The sequence below is a fragment of the Xiphophorus maculatus genome, chromosome 1, assembly GCF_002775205.1.
Source record: "Xiphophorus maculatus strain JP 163 A chromosome 1, X_maculatus-5.0-male, whole genome shotgun sequence".
NCBI lineage: Eukaryota > Metazoa > Chordata > Actinopteri > Cyprinodontiformes > Poeciliidae > Xiphophorus > Xiphophorus maculatus.
The window spans coordinates 15,676,967-15,692,346 of NC_036443.1; the positions used below are offsets into that span (position 1 = coordinate 15,676,967).

Below are 15,380 nucleotides of genomic sequence, written 5' to 3' on the forward strand. Positions count from 1 at the left end.
AAAATGTTCATAAGTTAAACTATGGCGTGCATTTTTATTCAGCATCCCTTGACTTGACATCCCTAAAAAAAAAAAAATCCATTCCAACCAATTTCACCTGTAGATAATTAATCTCAGCATAAATGCAACTGTTCTGTGAAAGCCTTAGAGGTTTGTTCGGGAGCAGTAGTGAAGTACCAGAATCATGAAATCCAAGAAACACAGCAGACCGATAAGGATAAAATAATGGATAAGTTTAAAGCATAGTGAGTTTATATAAAATATCACGAGCTGTTCGCACAACTGCAGACATAACCAGGCATATCCACATAAACTGTCAGATTGGGAAGAGAAAACAATCCAAGAAACACAAACCAAGAGGTCCATGGAGTTTGATACTCCCAACGCAGATGGAGCATTCAGCAGAACAATAACTTCTTGTACACTGTATAAATCTGGTCTGAATGGAAGAGTGTTCAGCAGAAAACCACTGTCTTTGGGCTAGATCTACGCCATACAACAAAATCACAATCGTCATTGCAATATCAGTCTGTGCAATATTGCAAATGTAAAGCACTGCTTGGATGCAATATTTGACAGGGTATGATATTTCAATTGTTAGCTATGACAGTCTGCATATCAGTAATAAATTTGGCTAATCAGATGGACCAGTGGCATTTAGTGCTAGAAATGTATTTATACTTTAACCACCAGAGATACTGAAGGTAATTGAAAGTGGTGGGGACATGCTGGAATGGTATAGAAATCCAGAAAATCTGTAATAATCGGTATTGTTATCACAATTTTCAGCAACAGTATTGCAATTGATCGTTTGCTGATCTTGTAAATGGATAAAGCAGAAAACTAAATCCTAATGAAACGTTGACAAGATTTGAAGGCTGGTGATGTCTGATGCACTATTTTGAAAACAGCTGACCTCATATCACAATAAATCAGCAACATGAAGATTGCGTAAAGACAAAGACAAAGTTGTATGTCAAGGTGTTGCTGCTTTTTACTGGCAAGCCTTAAAGTAAAGCTCAGCTTAGAGTTTTACCTGCTAGATTTATAATGGTATAACTTTGAGTGACAAAGTGACAAGTGACAAAATTTAATGAAATTGTACTCCTGAGCAGATTAAAAGTCACCAGGAAAAAATAAAAACAAAACATAAATGTTTGAAAATGCTTTTTGCATTTTCTGCCAGAGAGAGAGAGAAAAAAACACTTACGGTGCAAGCTGAGGGTGATGTTGACAGGTCGGATGCTTGTGCTGTTCGCCTTCAGGTCTTGAATACTGGTACACTTCAGCTGAGTGGCAGCGGGGGAATCACCCACATCTATCCAGCAAACCGTCTCCTCAGCATATACAAAGTCCATCGCCATCGTTTGATTGGTGTATGGGACAGACAGTCGGGACGCTGAGCCACTCAGAGATGTGCATCGGATGCCGTGGAGATTGGCGATCAACAGAACAGGCAGACGATCCACTGGCTCTGAGCAAAGATTTTGCAAAGCATATGGGAGAAAACATTAAATGTTGCCACGCAGATGTGACTGTTGTAAATGAGTCATTCCCACAGCAGACAGAAAACCCTCTCTAATCCCAGTAGAAACAGTAAATACTGGTGGATGTTGCCTCTTTTTTTAAAATTATTTTTACTCACCATTTTTGGCTTTGCAAGAGCGGTTATCTGGCTGCAGCAGATAGCCTTCAACACAGCTGCAGGTGTAGCTTCCTTCTGTGTTTGTGCACGTTTGACTGCATGTCCCATACACACTGCACTCATTGAAATCTACCAGGCAAAGAACACAGGAAAACGGGTATTACAGAATATGCTGTTTCATCAAATCTTGTTTCACATTTACCTTTTTTCTAAAATAATCAAACAAAAACAATCAGGTTTTTTGTTTTTTTTGTTGTGTTTTACAGTAAACGCAATCAGATGATTGCGTTTGGACTTAGGTAGGCTGCACTTGAATACATCTGCTAAATTACCACTTACCTTTGCACTTCTTTCCATCTGCAGCGACCTCGTAACCGGTTCTGCAGTAGCACCGCGGCCCGTCATGAGTTACTCCGCAGTGAAACTCGCACCCAAAGGCGGCACATTCTGGTGCTTTTTCTACACAGAAAGAAAATTGAAATCCAGAGTTAAACACTATAAAAGAAAATTAAATGTCAACGTAGGTAGTTAGGATTCCTATGAATTTTTCCACACAAACATGCTATCCAGCCATAACCGGTGTCGCAAAGATTATGGATTACTTTTTTTAGAGCTGGATGATGTATCTTTTGGCAGGAAATGAGGGAGAGGAATCCAAACATCCTTTCATCGTGGCCTCTGCAGGGTGTGGGTGTGCATGCAGATGTATGTCTAGGCTTTAAGATAAGTAGGATCAGCTTCCTATTATAGGTTGTTGCTTTGAAAGCCCTCAAAAGCCTGAGATGCCCTGGACTTTGTGCTGTTTCCTTTGTAAGACGTCTGGTAAATGAGACTGGGTGAAAACAAATCATGTCTACAGCAGTGGTTCGTGAAGCGCTGGTATTATGTAGTTTCCAGGCACAATCAAATAACTATTTTACCCGCAGCATATATCAAACATTACTTATACACAATTCAACGCCTTGAAATTGGGCCTCTGTCTCTTTAAGAAGCTCCTATTTTTTTCCTGACACCGTGCCTTCAGCAGGTGATCACAACAGTGCTTCTCATTATTCCTCTAACGACCGTTCTTAGGAGCATTGGACTGGGAAGTTATGTATTTGAAGTTATTTTTTGTAAAACATTATTTATATTAATGTCAAAACTACCAAGGTAAAACAACAAAACTGTTCAAAAAACATGATTGAGTATATTAATGGATGCTATTTTTTAATAAATGTCCAAATTTAAACACCTTTTACACAAGTAGAAATATAGACGACCAAGAAAATATGACTATTTACCACAATAACCAACAAATATATGGCAGCTGGTCATGCAAAGAGTAACTAGCTGTGAAGAGTGAAGAGTAGACGAGTGAAGGGCCCTTGTTACATAAAGCCTGTGGCACTCTGGGTCATAATGAATCTTTTGTTGTGGCATATCTGAAAGAAAGAGTCCCCCAGCTCACACTGTGGCCCACATCGAATCCATTCACTGAGCCTCACACTGGGAGAGACCACAGGCAATTCGAGAGCTAAAATACTCACACTGTGTACCTCTGTCCAGGGTCATTGTGTTCCACTTTGTACCCTAGTGTCTAGCTATGGGTGGGCAATATGAACAAATACCATAGTTTAATATTACAAACCCAAACCATCCCTAATATGTTTGGTATTCTGAAAACAAAATCCTTGGTACAAAATATTATACTTGACAGAAAGGGTGGGCGATATGTACTTAAATATTTATCCAGATATTTTGTGATACTATTGTGATAACGATGAAAGTGACAATAAGAACCAGTTATTCTTTCATTTCTAGATTAGTGCATGACTATTGACAGGAATTATAGCCCCACAAACATAAATACTGCTCTTGACAAACTTTCCCTTCTGTAATCCATCACACTTGAAAAACCTTGATCAACATTTTATCTTAGGCTTGGGACTTCTTTCGTGAAAATGACATCAGATTAAGAGACAAGAATCTGGGAATGCCTATGTCTGACGAGGTAGTTCAAAAGCTACAGAAAAAAAACAAAAGCTTGAGGCAAGAGCAGGAAAGGACAACTAGCAAACTGAAAAAGGGCAGAAATAGAAGATGTTATATGGACGTGGAAAGAAAGATTTAGAAAAAGTTAGACAACCTCAGGCCAATGGAAAGATTCTGGATGTTTGCTAAAGGGTTAATGGATGAATCAAAGACATTCCAGAGACAGAATAAAGAACTACAGCCACTCATCCTGTTACTGCATGGATGAAAACATTTATGCGCTTTCATGCTGTTTGCTGAACAGCAAACAGAAGCAGTTTGCTGACCTTTCTTAGGGCAAATGGCATCATATTGGTTTAAGACAAGATGCTGAAACACCTGAACAACTATTCATATATACTCTGTGTATCTTTGCTTATCCTTGGAAAGGGCAACAGGTGGGGCACGTCCTATCCAAGCCGCCAGTCCATCACAGGCCAACAACAAGCCGACAGTACTTATTTAGATAAGTGAGCCAACATCCAAAAACTAAATCTGACAGAACAAATATTGCATTTTCCTCTAATTCCCAACAATGTTGGGCAGCTGCAACTCATAAGAATCTATAATATCACAGAGAGGGTTGAAACATCATCCAAGGAGAGCCAGACCTGGACATAGAGTATGTGCCAACTAGGATCACACTTCTTTACTGCCCTGTCAAAATTTACTCTAGATCATTGGATCCAATTGATTGTCATACTCAATCAACTTAACTAATTTTAGTTCATCAATGCATTTTTGCTGTGAGTAACTGAAGGCAAAAACTGAACAAAATCCCAAATGTAACACCAGATTATTCAATCATGTTAAAGTCTGCACAGCATTCCTTGCTTTCTCCTCTGTTTAGAAACTAGTGCAGACATGCCTTTTCCTTTTTCAGGCTTCCTAAAGGGAGCTTACACATGTCATGGAGTGTTTCATCACATTACCTCATTTCTACTTCAAGCATGAATCAAAAGACAAATCTCTTTTTGGCTGCCACTCAGACTAGATTATACGGCGAGTCATCAGTTCATCTGTGAGGTGAACAGTTTTTCTGGTTTTTGTTGTTTTGGGGGGGAGGCAAGGGAGAGAAAAACAAAATTAACTACAGTTGGATGTTCTCTAAACAAGTTCAAAATAATATTTAAAGGCACACTGATATTTTGTTAAACGTCTCCACAAGTAGACATTTAGAAAAATGTTTTTAGCAGCCGTCAACAACGCACTGGCATGTTTGAGGTTGTATATTTTGGCAAAATTCTTAGAAATGGTATCAGTGAAATAATTTTTTTTGGCTTCCTGTAATGTAATTAGAAGTTTTGTCAGAACGATCATCAAGATGACAAAAATGGTTTTGGAACGGATGAAGTTGACTAACATTAAGCTTTTGAAATGGCTGTGCATTTTCAGCTTTATTGAAAATGTACAGACTTTGCTTAAAAGACAAATAAGTGGCGGGAAACCGACTAATTTAAATGGACTTCAGCATTTTTCAAAGAAAAAGTGGTCATATCTATGTGATAACTATGCCAGAGTGTAATTAAAGGTAATGTAAGGTGTCTGGTTCCTCTGCAACTTGCTGAAGGACATTTATGTAATTTTTTACTTCTGCATAAAAGGACATTTTCACTTCTGTTAAATTAATAATATTTATACCGATGATGGGTGTGTGTATGACTGGCATCTTCTAAGTTAAAGACTGTTGCTATAAAATGTTTCAAGTATCTGAGTGTAGGAAAGCACACCAACAGTGCACGTACTTACTGGGAACCGTTTAAAGGCTTCATAATCAAAAAGGGGTCAAAGTAACCATTTGTAAACATGCAGGGCGGCAGCTTGAGTAATGAGCAAACAGTGACCACATTCAGTCCCAAACAGCAAAAGCAGCTAAAGGCACCTATAACAAAAACCTAAACAAATAAAGTTTGGACTTTCCCAAACAAATTGTAGCTTAAATTATGGACCAAATGTAATGCTCAAGTTTTTTCCCTGTTGAAAAGTACACTATCACTCGTAAAACTGTAATATCTCTGCGTAAAGAGTGGCAATAAAATATGTCTTATCAAGCAAGACAGCTCAGCTAACAGCAGCCAATAAACTAATTCAGGTCGAGACCTACTTGTGAATAAAGTTGATAATATCTGTCTATGCACAGGCAGCTTCAAAATCCTCATGTCATAGCTGGTGAGAGTGCACACATAAACCTGCATGAGGCCTCTGCAATAATCGAAGATCTACTGAAAAGACAGAGGGGAAAAAAATAATCGATGCAAAGTAAAACGTTTAAGAGTGCCACCATGGCCTGATATTTCAGTTTCTGGTGTGTCAGTAACAGCTCACAAGAAAGATACTATCTATTAGGAAAGCAGGAAAAAACCTCACTGCTGTCAGTTAGAACCACATAAACTGAAACAGACCTTGTAAATACAAGCACTGTATTAACCACATTAATGTTTTCACTATACGATTTTCAAAGATATAAAGTCAAAGAGGAGAATTTAGTGTTTCACTAGATTGAGTGGTTTACCTTAAATGATTTGAATGACAGTGGCTCTCCACAAATTTTATTACAGAGACCAGAATAGTCCTTTATTAAAGCCCTTGCTGCCAAAAGAACACACAAAATATAAATTTGACTTTGTGAATTAATGAAAATGTTGAAAATAGTAAAATAACGTTGGAATGTGACATTCAACGGACTTGATAAACACCTGGGTTTTTATATTTAATTTGAACAACAAAAATAAAGAAAAATATCAGCCTGAATGCAATATTTGAAAGATTTTTAAAGTCTTGGTTTAGATCTAGACCAAGACTCAATTTCTACCTTGTTTTTGGGCTACACTAAGTTCGAATTCAACTAACCAGTCCAGGACAGAAAAAAAACGTAATGCAGGAAAACACACAGCAGTTCCACCAGGCCATAATAATAATTTTGATTATTATTAATCAAATGGACCTCTAAACATGAAGTTTGAGAAGCTTGGCTGTGACTAAACCTCGGTAGCAACACCAACCACAATATCCCAGTGTCTTCACAAAGCCTGATTAATTTTAGCCGTATCAACGTCACACTTAACCCTTTTAACCAGCCTTGTCAACAACATTGGCAGAATTACTTCGGTATAACAACAAAGTGCGCTTTCAGAAATCAGCTGCCAGGTATACTCGCACAGCCCAACAGTTTGTACAAGCAAACACTAGGGTGCCTGTAAAAGAGTTTCCCCAAAATACGGCAGGCTCACAAACAGCCGCCTGACACACGTTGCCTGTGTGTAAGCAAGGACATCACAGCGCAACTGTTCCTCTGCGTGCACATGACTGTGCATGCAGGCAGCGACAAGCAGATGAACATTTAAAGGGTTAACCATTGTCCTTTACTGGAAACCAGCTGGACTCATCGCCTCGGGGACAGCCAGTGCAAGCTGGGACTTGATGACTTCATCGCTGCTGTATAAAACGCTCACTTGACAGTGATGACCGCTGTGCGACAACACATGCACCTACTCTTTACGGCCTTATCAGCCTAACGGTGCTCAGCTCCTGCTCTTCAGGCCTAAACTAATAACACTTCAATGTTCTGATTAATTGTCTCTAAAGGCTCCACTCTGTGTTCATGATTAACTCAGTCATTATTTAAGCAAGGTGGTCCCATGGAGATTTTTTTTTTACATGGGTGTGCTGAGGACAAAAAGAACAAATAAAAAGGAGGAGACAATAAAGTGTAAAAATAAAAATGAAAACCTTAATCAGAACATGAAGCTGTAAGTTGATGAGAAGATAAAAAAGTCAATTGATAACCCCATTAGGTCAAAAAGTTCTAAATGACAGCAAGCAAAAAATCCTCAATTCTATAAAATTTAGCAACAGGTGACAGAAGGGAGAATTAATGCGTCAGACTTACTAGAACAGACGACCTGATTCAGGGTCAGAGTTGTTATTCAAGGACTTTGTGGAAGTGTCCTTGGCTTATTTTCTAATTAAACATTTTTTTCCTAGAATAGGTTTGTATGTCTCAAATCTAAAACATTCTCTGCCAGTAATTCCCACAAGACCACCTTGCTGAAAACAAAGCAATCCTCTAAAGGCACACAAACATTAGTGACTCCATCAGCTAAAACAAAATAGTACTGCATGGATTATTTCATTCTTGTGGTGTTCCTAAATAATAATACAATATCTTATAGGAGTTCTTCAGCTGCATTTGGGTGTTTGCTATCCAGCAGGATCAAGGAAGACAGCAGCATGGCTGAGCTGCTTTATGAAGTTATTTTTACCCCACGAAAAAAAATTTAAAAAAATAAAAATCACCTGCAATTTTAAAAGCCAGAAAACTTTATTTAACTGAGATTAAAGATGTCAGTTAAATAGAGATTTATTTAAATGTAGATCCACATCTACCAGTACTTATTTTATTCCTGTGCTGAAACAATTCCCCTGCATAAGTATTCACATCTTGACAAAATTACTTACGAGGGCTAAATACAAACGCCTGTGACACTTTTTAGATTAGTTTTATGCATATTTTAAAACAAAAGGCATAATAGTGGATCTCTGGTTGCGTGATCATCATAAAACCATGACAAGAAGGAGGGTAATGTGAGAGTGGTTTTTACCTCTGCAGTGAGGTCCCTCATCCCAGCCATCCGAACAATCAGAAACGCCATCACACAGTTTGCTCATATGGATGCAGACATCCAGGTCCAAGCAGCTGTGTTCATTGACTGGACACTGGTTTGGCCTGTTGTGTGAACCTGGAAGACAAGCAAAACATCTGAATATTAGGAGAGGAGATTTTTTTTATTTTTTTTAATTAAATCGGTCTTCTGTAGTTCATGTTTAGATTATTTGCATGTCTCTGAAATGAAATAACACTTAATGAATAAGAGAAAAAAGAAGTGGTGAAAATGAATAATCTTAGCCAAAGAACATATTCATGAAGCTGGTTTTTCGAGCGTCTTCGCTTTTCTGAGGCAGGTTTTACAGCCTTAACAACAAAAGATAATAGCCATCAATGAACAGCAGATGCAACACCTTCTTTATTGTTCCAGAACCCGGAACAAGGTTGTTCTACCTGACACTGAAAGATCAAATTGTCACAGATGGCAGAATAATGAAGACCTGTGGGTTGCTGTTTTGTTTTTTTCTAATCTTCGGACTGATAAAAAACTGAATGTTCCCAGCATGTCATCTTGCTCAGACACAGAGCAAGATGACAGCCAAACATGTATGCATGCAGCGACTGTGTATACCATGTTTAGCACAAAGCAAATAATCAAATGATCACATGTTCAGCAATCCCGAACATGTGATCATTGGCATGAAGAACATGCAACATCAAAAACAGATTTTTCTTGTCAAACACATGTAACATCTGAATATAAAGGAGATGCAGTCTACTTTGCTCTCTCACCCTCCCACTCTTCTCTCTCTCTTTATTCAGCCCACACTGCAGTTTGCCTTGGCTGTTTTCTCCTCCTCCTCCCCCCCCCTTTATAACATCTGCTGACCCATTTTAGAGAAACACTTGGAGGAAAGAAAATAAAGTTCAACTCCTTCTACAGGAAATGATATGCAGAGTTCTAATATGCATACATCTCAAGCTGTACAGATTTACATGTCCCCTACTACTAAACTCTCTGATCTTGAACTTATTCAGCTGTCACAGCTAAAATGTGGCTCCCTCTGACCCTCATTTCTGGTTACACAGGAATTAAGTTTATAATAAACCAATATACAGTACAGACCAAAAGTTTGGACACATCTTTCTAATTCAATGGGTTTTCTTTATTTTCATGATTATTTATAAGGCAAGAAATCCCACTTATTAACCTGACAGGACACACCTATGAAGTGAAAACCATTTCAGGTGACTACCTCTTGAAGCTCATCAAGAAAATGCAGAGTGTGTGCAAAGCAGTAATCACAGCAAAAGGTTGCTACTTTGAAGAAACTAGAATATAAGGGGTATTTTCTGTTGTTTTACACTTTTTTGTTTAGTGCATATTTCCACATGTGTTATTCATAGTTTTGATGCCTTCAGTGTGAATCCACAATGTCAATAGTCATGAAAATAAAGGAAACTCATTGAATTAAAAGGTGTGTCCAAACTTTTGGTCTGTACTGTATGTGTTCCGACAGTAACAAACCAAACAGATTTATTTAGTTTTCTTGCCACATCTATACGTTTCATATCTGAAAAAGACATTCTAATATTAGATAAAGGTAACCTAAGTAAATACAAAATCAATGGTAGAAAAGACTGCCAATTAATTAATTTTTCACATCACTGTGTAGATGTTTGGACAACTCTGCAGAATTGACTTAATTCAGTCGCAGTTGAGGGTTTTGTTACCATGAATGTCCTGATCAAGGTCAAATCACAGCATCAGTTCAATTTATGTTTAGATACTTATATACTTTTGAGCCTTTTAAAGGTGCTCTCTGCTTCAGACCACCAACCTGCTGCTTAACTCAAGTGGGCTTAAACTTAAGATCACAAGCTGATGTCCAGTTCTGGATTTTGTGACAGAATTTAAGATCTCACATTACAGCAAGTCCTACAGATCGTTTGGCAGTGCAGCATCCCCAGACTATCACATTACCACAAAAGATCTTATTCTGAAATGCAGTATTACTTTTAGTTTAGATGTAACAAAAAACACACTTTAAAGAAGTTCAACTTTTGTCTCATCAGTCTACTGAATTTTGTTCCAAAACATCTTGAGGATTTTAAAAGGTTTTTTTGGGTGCAAGTCTCATGCTGTATTTGGGCAGCTGCGACTTTTGCCATGGATGCGGTGCTTCAAATTATGTCGAGTTCCCTTGTGACTTCTTGGATGAGTTGTTGATGTATGCAGTGTAATTCTGGTAGGCCGGTCACTCCATACATGAATATTATTACAAGAAATTAGAAAGAATGATAAATTGTGTTTTGAGGCCGATACTATCTTCCTTATCCATAGTTACCTCACAGACCACAAATGCTAACTGTTAGAACAATTGTTTTTAACTTGAGCTTAAGAAGACGATTGCATCACAGGACTCTTTGTGAAAAATGTATCACACTGGAAGAGAGAATGAACTTCTAATGCATCTGGATTATGGGAAAAAAGGGATGTTAGCATATTAGCAGCCTGTGTCTCTAAGCCAACCTCATTTACATTCAATAAAGTGCCAACATGGGGATTTTTACATAAACGGCAAATGCTAAGAAAAAACTAAATCCTGCCAAGGGTTTAGCATCTGTCAACAGTTTTTAGGGAAGTATATTAAGATAAGTGAGACTGAAAGTCATCCAAGTGACATTAGCTGCGAGAATTTGTGTCTCTCCAAGCTTTAAAATGTGTAGGCTTATTTCACAAACTGGGATGTGTTGAGCACTGAATGTTCTAACGGCTCATTCTTTTACACCGAATCAGGGATTAAGGTTCCTCCTACGTGGAGACGCTGAAAAATAACTTAATATAAATGTGACAACAAAAGCTGCTCATTCACACACTCCTATGTTTCTATAGGGCATCTGAGAAGCAGGACAACTAAATTTCTCAGCTCAGCATGTTTACATTTTATATATGTATAAAATGTAAAAGTTTAAAAGTCTTCATTAAATTGTTTCTCATTTTAGCTAGATAATTTTGCTATAATATATAGACTTGCATCAACAAATTGGCTGATCCAATGTATAAGTTATAGTTCCCACAACCACAACCAAACCACCCACCTGCCCAACTAGAAGGCCAAATAAACAAGCATACAAATGTTATTATAGCAATAACCATTACGGTTTACAATTAAATAGCTTGCAAACAGGTTGTTTAATTATTTAACTGTTTCAAACAAACTGACAAAAAACCAAAGTGATTCAAATCATCCTCCAGATCATGAGGAGCATTCAAAGAATCAATATGTTGCAAAGAAGGGATCAACATTATGTCATGAAATGACTTGATTAAACTATGAAGTGAGCACTTCAACTTCTCCAGCTGCAATGCTGAACTTTTCTGATAAGTAAACACAACAAACTTAAGCTACAGCAGGTCACATCGATCGCAATAGTTTGTTGTGTATACAGTTACCAATGTAAGACCATTCCGGTAACTCAATTTGGTAGTAGTGAGGTGTTTAAAAGTGAAGTCAAAGGAAGTACAAGGAGATTAAGGAGAAAACTGTCAAACAAATCTATTGTTCATTCTGGCTGCAAGAGAGCAAAACATGAAGCAGATAACAGGAAGGCTGAACATAAAATAGCAAATGTGCTCTAACCTAATCCCTAGTCTGGCATATGTGATGATATGGCAAGGAACATACTGGATGCAAAAATGTTTGCAAGCTTTTGGAAACCTCATAATTATGGAACGCACAGACGAGAGTTTTGGTAATGCTAGCCATGTTAATGGTTCATGTAAGAGGCTGAAGACAGATTAAAACGGAAACTTATAAAACAGAATCTTTTAGTGATTTCTCAGAGGTGTCGGCTCAGCAGCAAATATAAAAAATACTGACCACTTAAATCAGGAAGGACAGAAATATCTTAAAAGTTGTTCTTGTATCTTAATATATTATATTTATTAAAGAGCCATTGAAACCAGATAAAAATCTGAATAAGACTTTTTATTCAGAAGACTGAATAAGAAGACTTATTCTTATTCAGTTCAATGCCCCCCCCCAAAAAAAAGTGAGCATGGAAAACTTATTTAGAAAAACTGAGAATGTTTATTTGAATCTTTCCCACATCATCTTGTGAATGTGTGCGTAAATGAGTGAATGACTGAAAATAGTGTGAAGCGCTTTGGGGTCCTCTGGTCTTGATAAAGCGCTGAATAAGAACAGGCCATTTACATTTATTACTTTAAATATGAGCTGAGTTTCAGTAGCCAGTAAAGACTTAAAACTTAAACACTAAACTTAGAAAGTGAATAAGGAAACAACTTGAATGCAAAAGATTTTTTTAACCATCACTCAAATTTTATTATGTGGACATGAGGCAAAGTGAAAGCAGTTTTTCCTTAGATGTCTTCTTCTTTCAACACCTCCAGCTTCGTATCCAACCATCCCCCACCCTTCAGGACTCATATACTTACGCAATAGCCTTAGATTTAGAGCCCCTGTCGATCCTTTGTCTGGACTTTAAAAAGCCTGTGTTTCCTTCTGCTCTAGGGTTCCATGGGAGCCTCTGACTGACTCCAATACAGTCTGCTGTCAGCTCCGATTATTATGTTATTCATTCTGACAGCCGGGCCCGTCCACTGACCAACTCTCAGCACTCTGGAATCACATTATACAACAGACTCCACAACAAGCCCAATGGCTGTGCCAAAAATCAGAACAAGGAAGCAGTGGTGCACAGCCAATTAGATGATACAATACACTCTGCCACAATATAAAATATATCAATTATTATGTTGCAATAATTATAAATAACTTCACCTGGATATAGTGGAATGTAATCTGAGACAAATTAACTCATTTACACATTTAATGCTATATTACAAACAGATATCTGAGGCCAACAGTATGTTCAGTGCATAGATGCAACAATGAAAGTGGCCACCAAGCTGAATTGACTTTCATGTGTGAGGTGGGGCACAGCAGATGTAGCATGCCACTTTGACCAAAGACAGAGCTGTAACCACAGCTTGTTGTATGTTTGCACACACTGAGGTGGAAGGGAAGCACAACTGAGCACACGAATGTTACTTGACAGTGAATCTAATAAACTACTGCTGGCTTTGAAAATGGCAGCAAAAACTTTGTAAGATTGTCCACAGGAGATAGTTATTTCAGGGTCACCCCCGTACCACAACAGATTAAACATGTTCAATGTCACAAATATATATATGTATGTATATATATAAATAGGGTTAAATGTATTTTGTTGAGATATTTTTTGATTCTATGTAGTAGACCAACACAAAGTGGTGGAGAAATTGCATAGTTTTTAACAAATAGTTTGCAAACCGAATGTTTTCTGTAGATTCAGATTAAAGGCATTTTGGAGTTTGTCTCTACAGAATGAATATTTTGCTCATTCTTATTTGCATTACAGTTTTACGTCAGTCAGATTAGATGATTGACGTAAATTAGGCACCACCTGTGATCATCAATTTTCAGGTCTTGCCACAGATTCTGGACTGGATTTAAACCAGGATTATGACAGGGCCATGCTAACACATCAGTATGCCTTGATCTGAAACAATGTCACTGTAGATTTGGCTGTATGCCCCCCACATGGTTTGCAGGATACATCGGGTGTGGGTTCCTACAGCTTTCTTTCAGTAATGGTTTCTTCTATCCACTATTCCATAAAGGCTAGATTTGTGCAGTGCATCAGTTTTGGCTGTCCGATTGACATGTCGTTCCACATAAGTTATAGTAGCTCCCTCAGAGCTACTACCGATCTCTTGGCTGTTTCTTAGATAAATTATCTCCTTGCACGGCCTGTCAGTTTAGGTGGATGGCCATATTTTACAAGGTTTGCAGTTTTGCCATCATTCCTTTCAACTTTTGGATGATAGACTTTAAGGTGGATGGGTTTTACTTGGAGGTATATGACATAGGCAGCAAAATACAGATGCACATAACATATTTTAGATTTTCTGTTCCGCTTTTTGTGTGAGTGCATAACATAAAATCCAAAAAATACTATGTTACAACCACAAAGTTTAACCTGACAAAAAGAGATCAAGTTCAGGTGATAGTGTAAACACTTTCAGGTGTTAAAAGTTATCAAGTAAAAGACAGTTAGGACAACATCATCCCTGCCGATAAGAGGATGAGATAACAACATGAGGTACAAGGAAGATGGACATGAGGTCAGTTTTTCTTGTGTAGTTTAGGGAAGGAACACAAAAGGAAACTGGAAGGAAGAAAAGATGGAAAGAAAGAGACAGGGTGTGGAGGAGACAGCAGAGGAGGAGAAGTGGTGCCTGCATGGCGTGAGAAAGTCCCGTGTTTGTGGTGTGTTATAGGCTGGTGAAGCTGAGGAAGGCTCAGGGCCACAGACCGGAGGGATTTACAGGGCTTTGCTTCTTCCTCTGTGGAGGAGCGGCTGATGCACTGCCTCTCCGGCTCCTCGTGCCTCTGCATGGTTTCCCTTGCAACTACATCACTTCTTTACAGAAGGAGGATCTAAGTCTAACAAAGCCAATTCCATTTTCTCCTCAGCCCAAATGCTAATCTGCTCATTTTTCCATTTTCCTCCATTCAACATCACCCCACATCTCCACAACAATCTAAAAACCCAGCAGTCGCTTCGACTCCATCGCAGGCATGCCAGTCACAGGGAGCGGGACACTACTGCAGTTTAGAGGGACATCAAGGGCATGTGATGGACAGATAATCTAGCTGCGAGGCCCCCGGCCTCCTGCAGAGACCTCTTTAGCAGTTCAGTCCCAGGACACAGCATGTCCCGAGTGTGTGTGGGCCGATTGTACCAGGTTCATGTCTGGGAGTGTTTTTCAGGAAACGATCCTGCTAAAGCAACAACATAGATAAACTCCTTAAATTATATTTTAAAATGTACATTTAAAGGTCAGTATCTGGTTCCAACAAATCAGCATGCATTTAAAATCTATCTATATGCTACAGATTAAGCTTTTGTTACACTAAATGACCTTAAGTCTCACTGGCCTGGGGTAACGAAGTTTCATTATGAAGCTGCATTCCAAGATATATCCACTCAAAATTACTTTCCAGCACAAGTAAGAACAACAGATTTGTGTGTGGGGGTGTGCAT

General features: G+C 38.3%; 1 protein-coding gene across 3 annotated transcripts in view; it reads right to left on the reverse strand.

Annotated features, from left to right (window-relative positions):
- The window catches only part of LOC102226233 (low-density lipoprotein receptor-related protein 1-like), a 93,036-nt gene that overhangs the window by 53,737 nt on the left and 23,919 nt on the right, over window positions 1-15,380 (reverse strand). For all 3 annotated transcript variants that reach the window (XM_014469659.2, XM_023330809.1, XM_023330806.1), the window contains exons 3-6: window positions 8,260-8,397; window positions 1,985-2,104; window positions 1,646-1,774; window positions 1,211-1,474 (exon numbers count right to left, since the gene is read on the reverse strand). In XM_014469659.2, coding sequence (XP_014325145.1) covers window positions 1,211-1,474; window positions 1,646-1,774; window positions 1,985-2,104; window positions 8,260-8,397 — 651 coding nt within the window. The remainder of the gene's footprint in view (window positions 1-1,210; window positions 1,475-1,645; window positions 1,775-1,984; window positions 2,105-8,259; window positions 8,398-15,380) is intronic.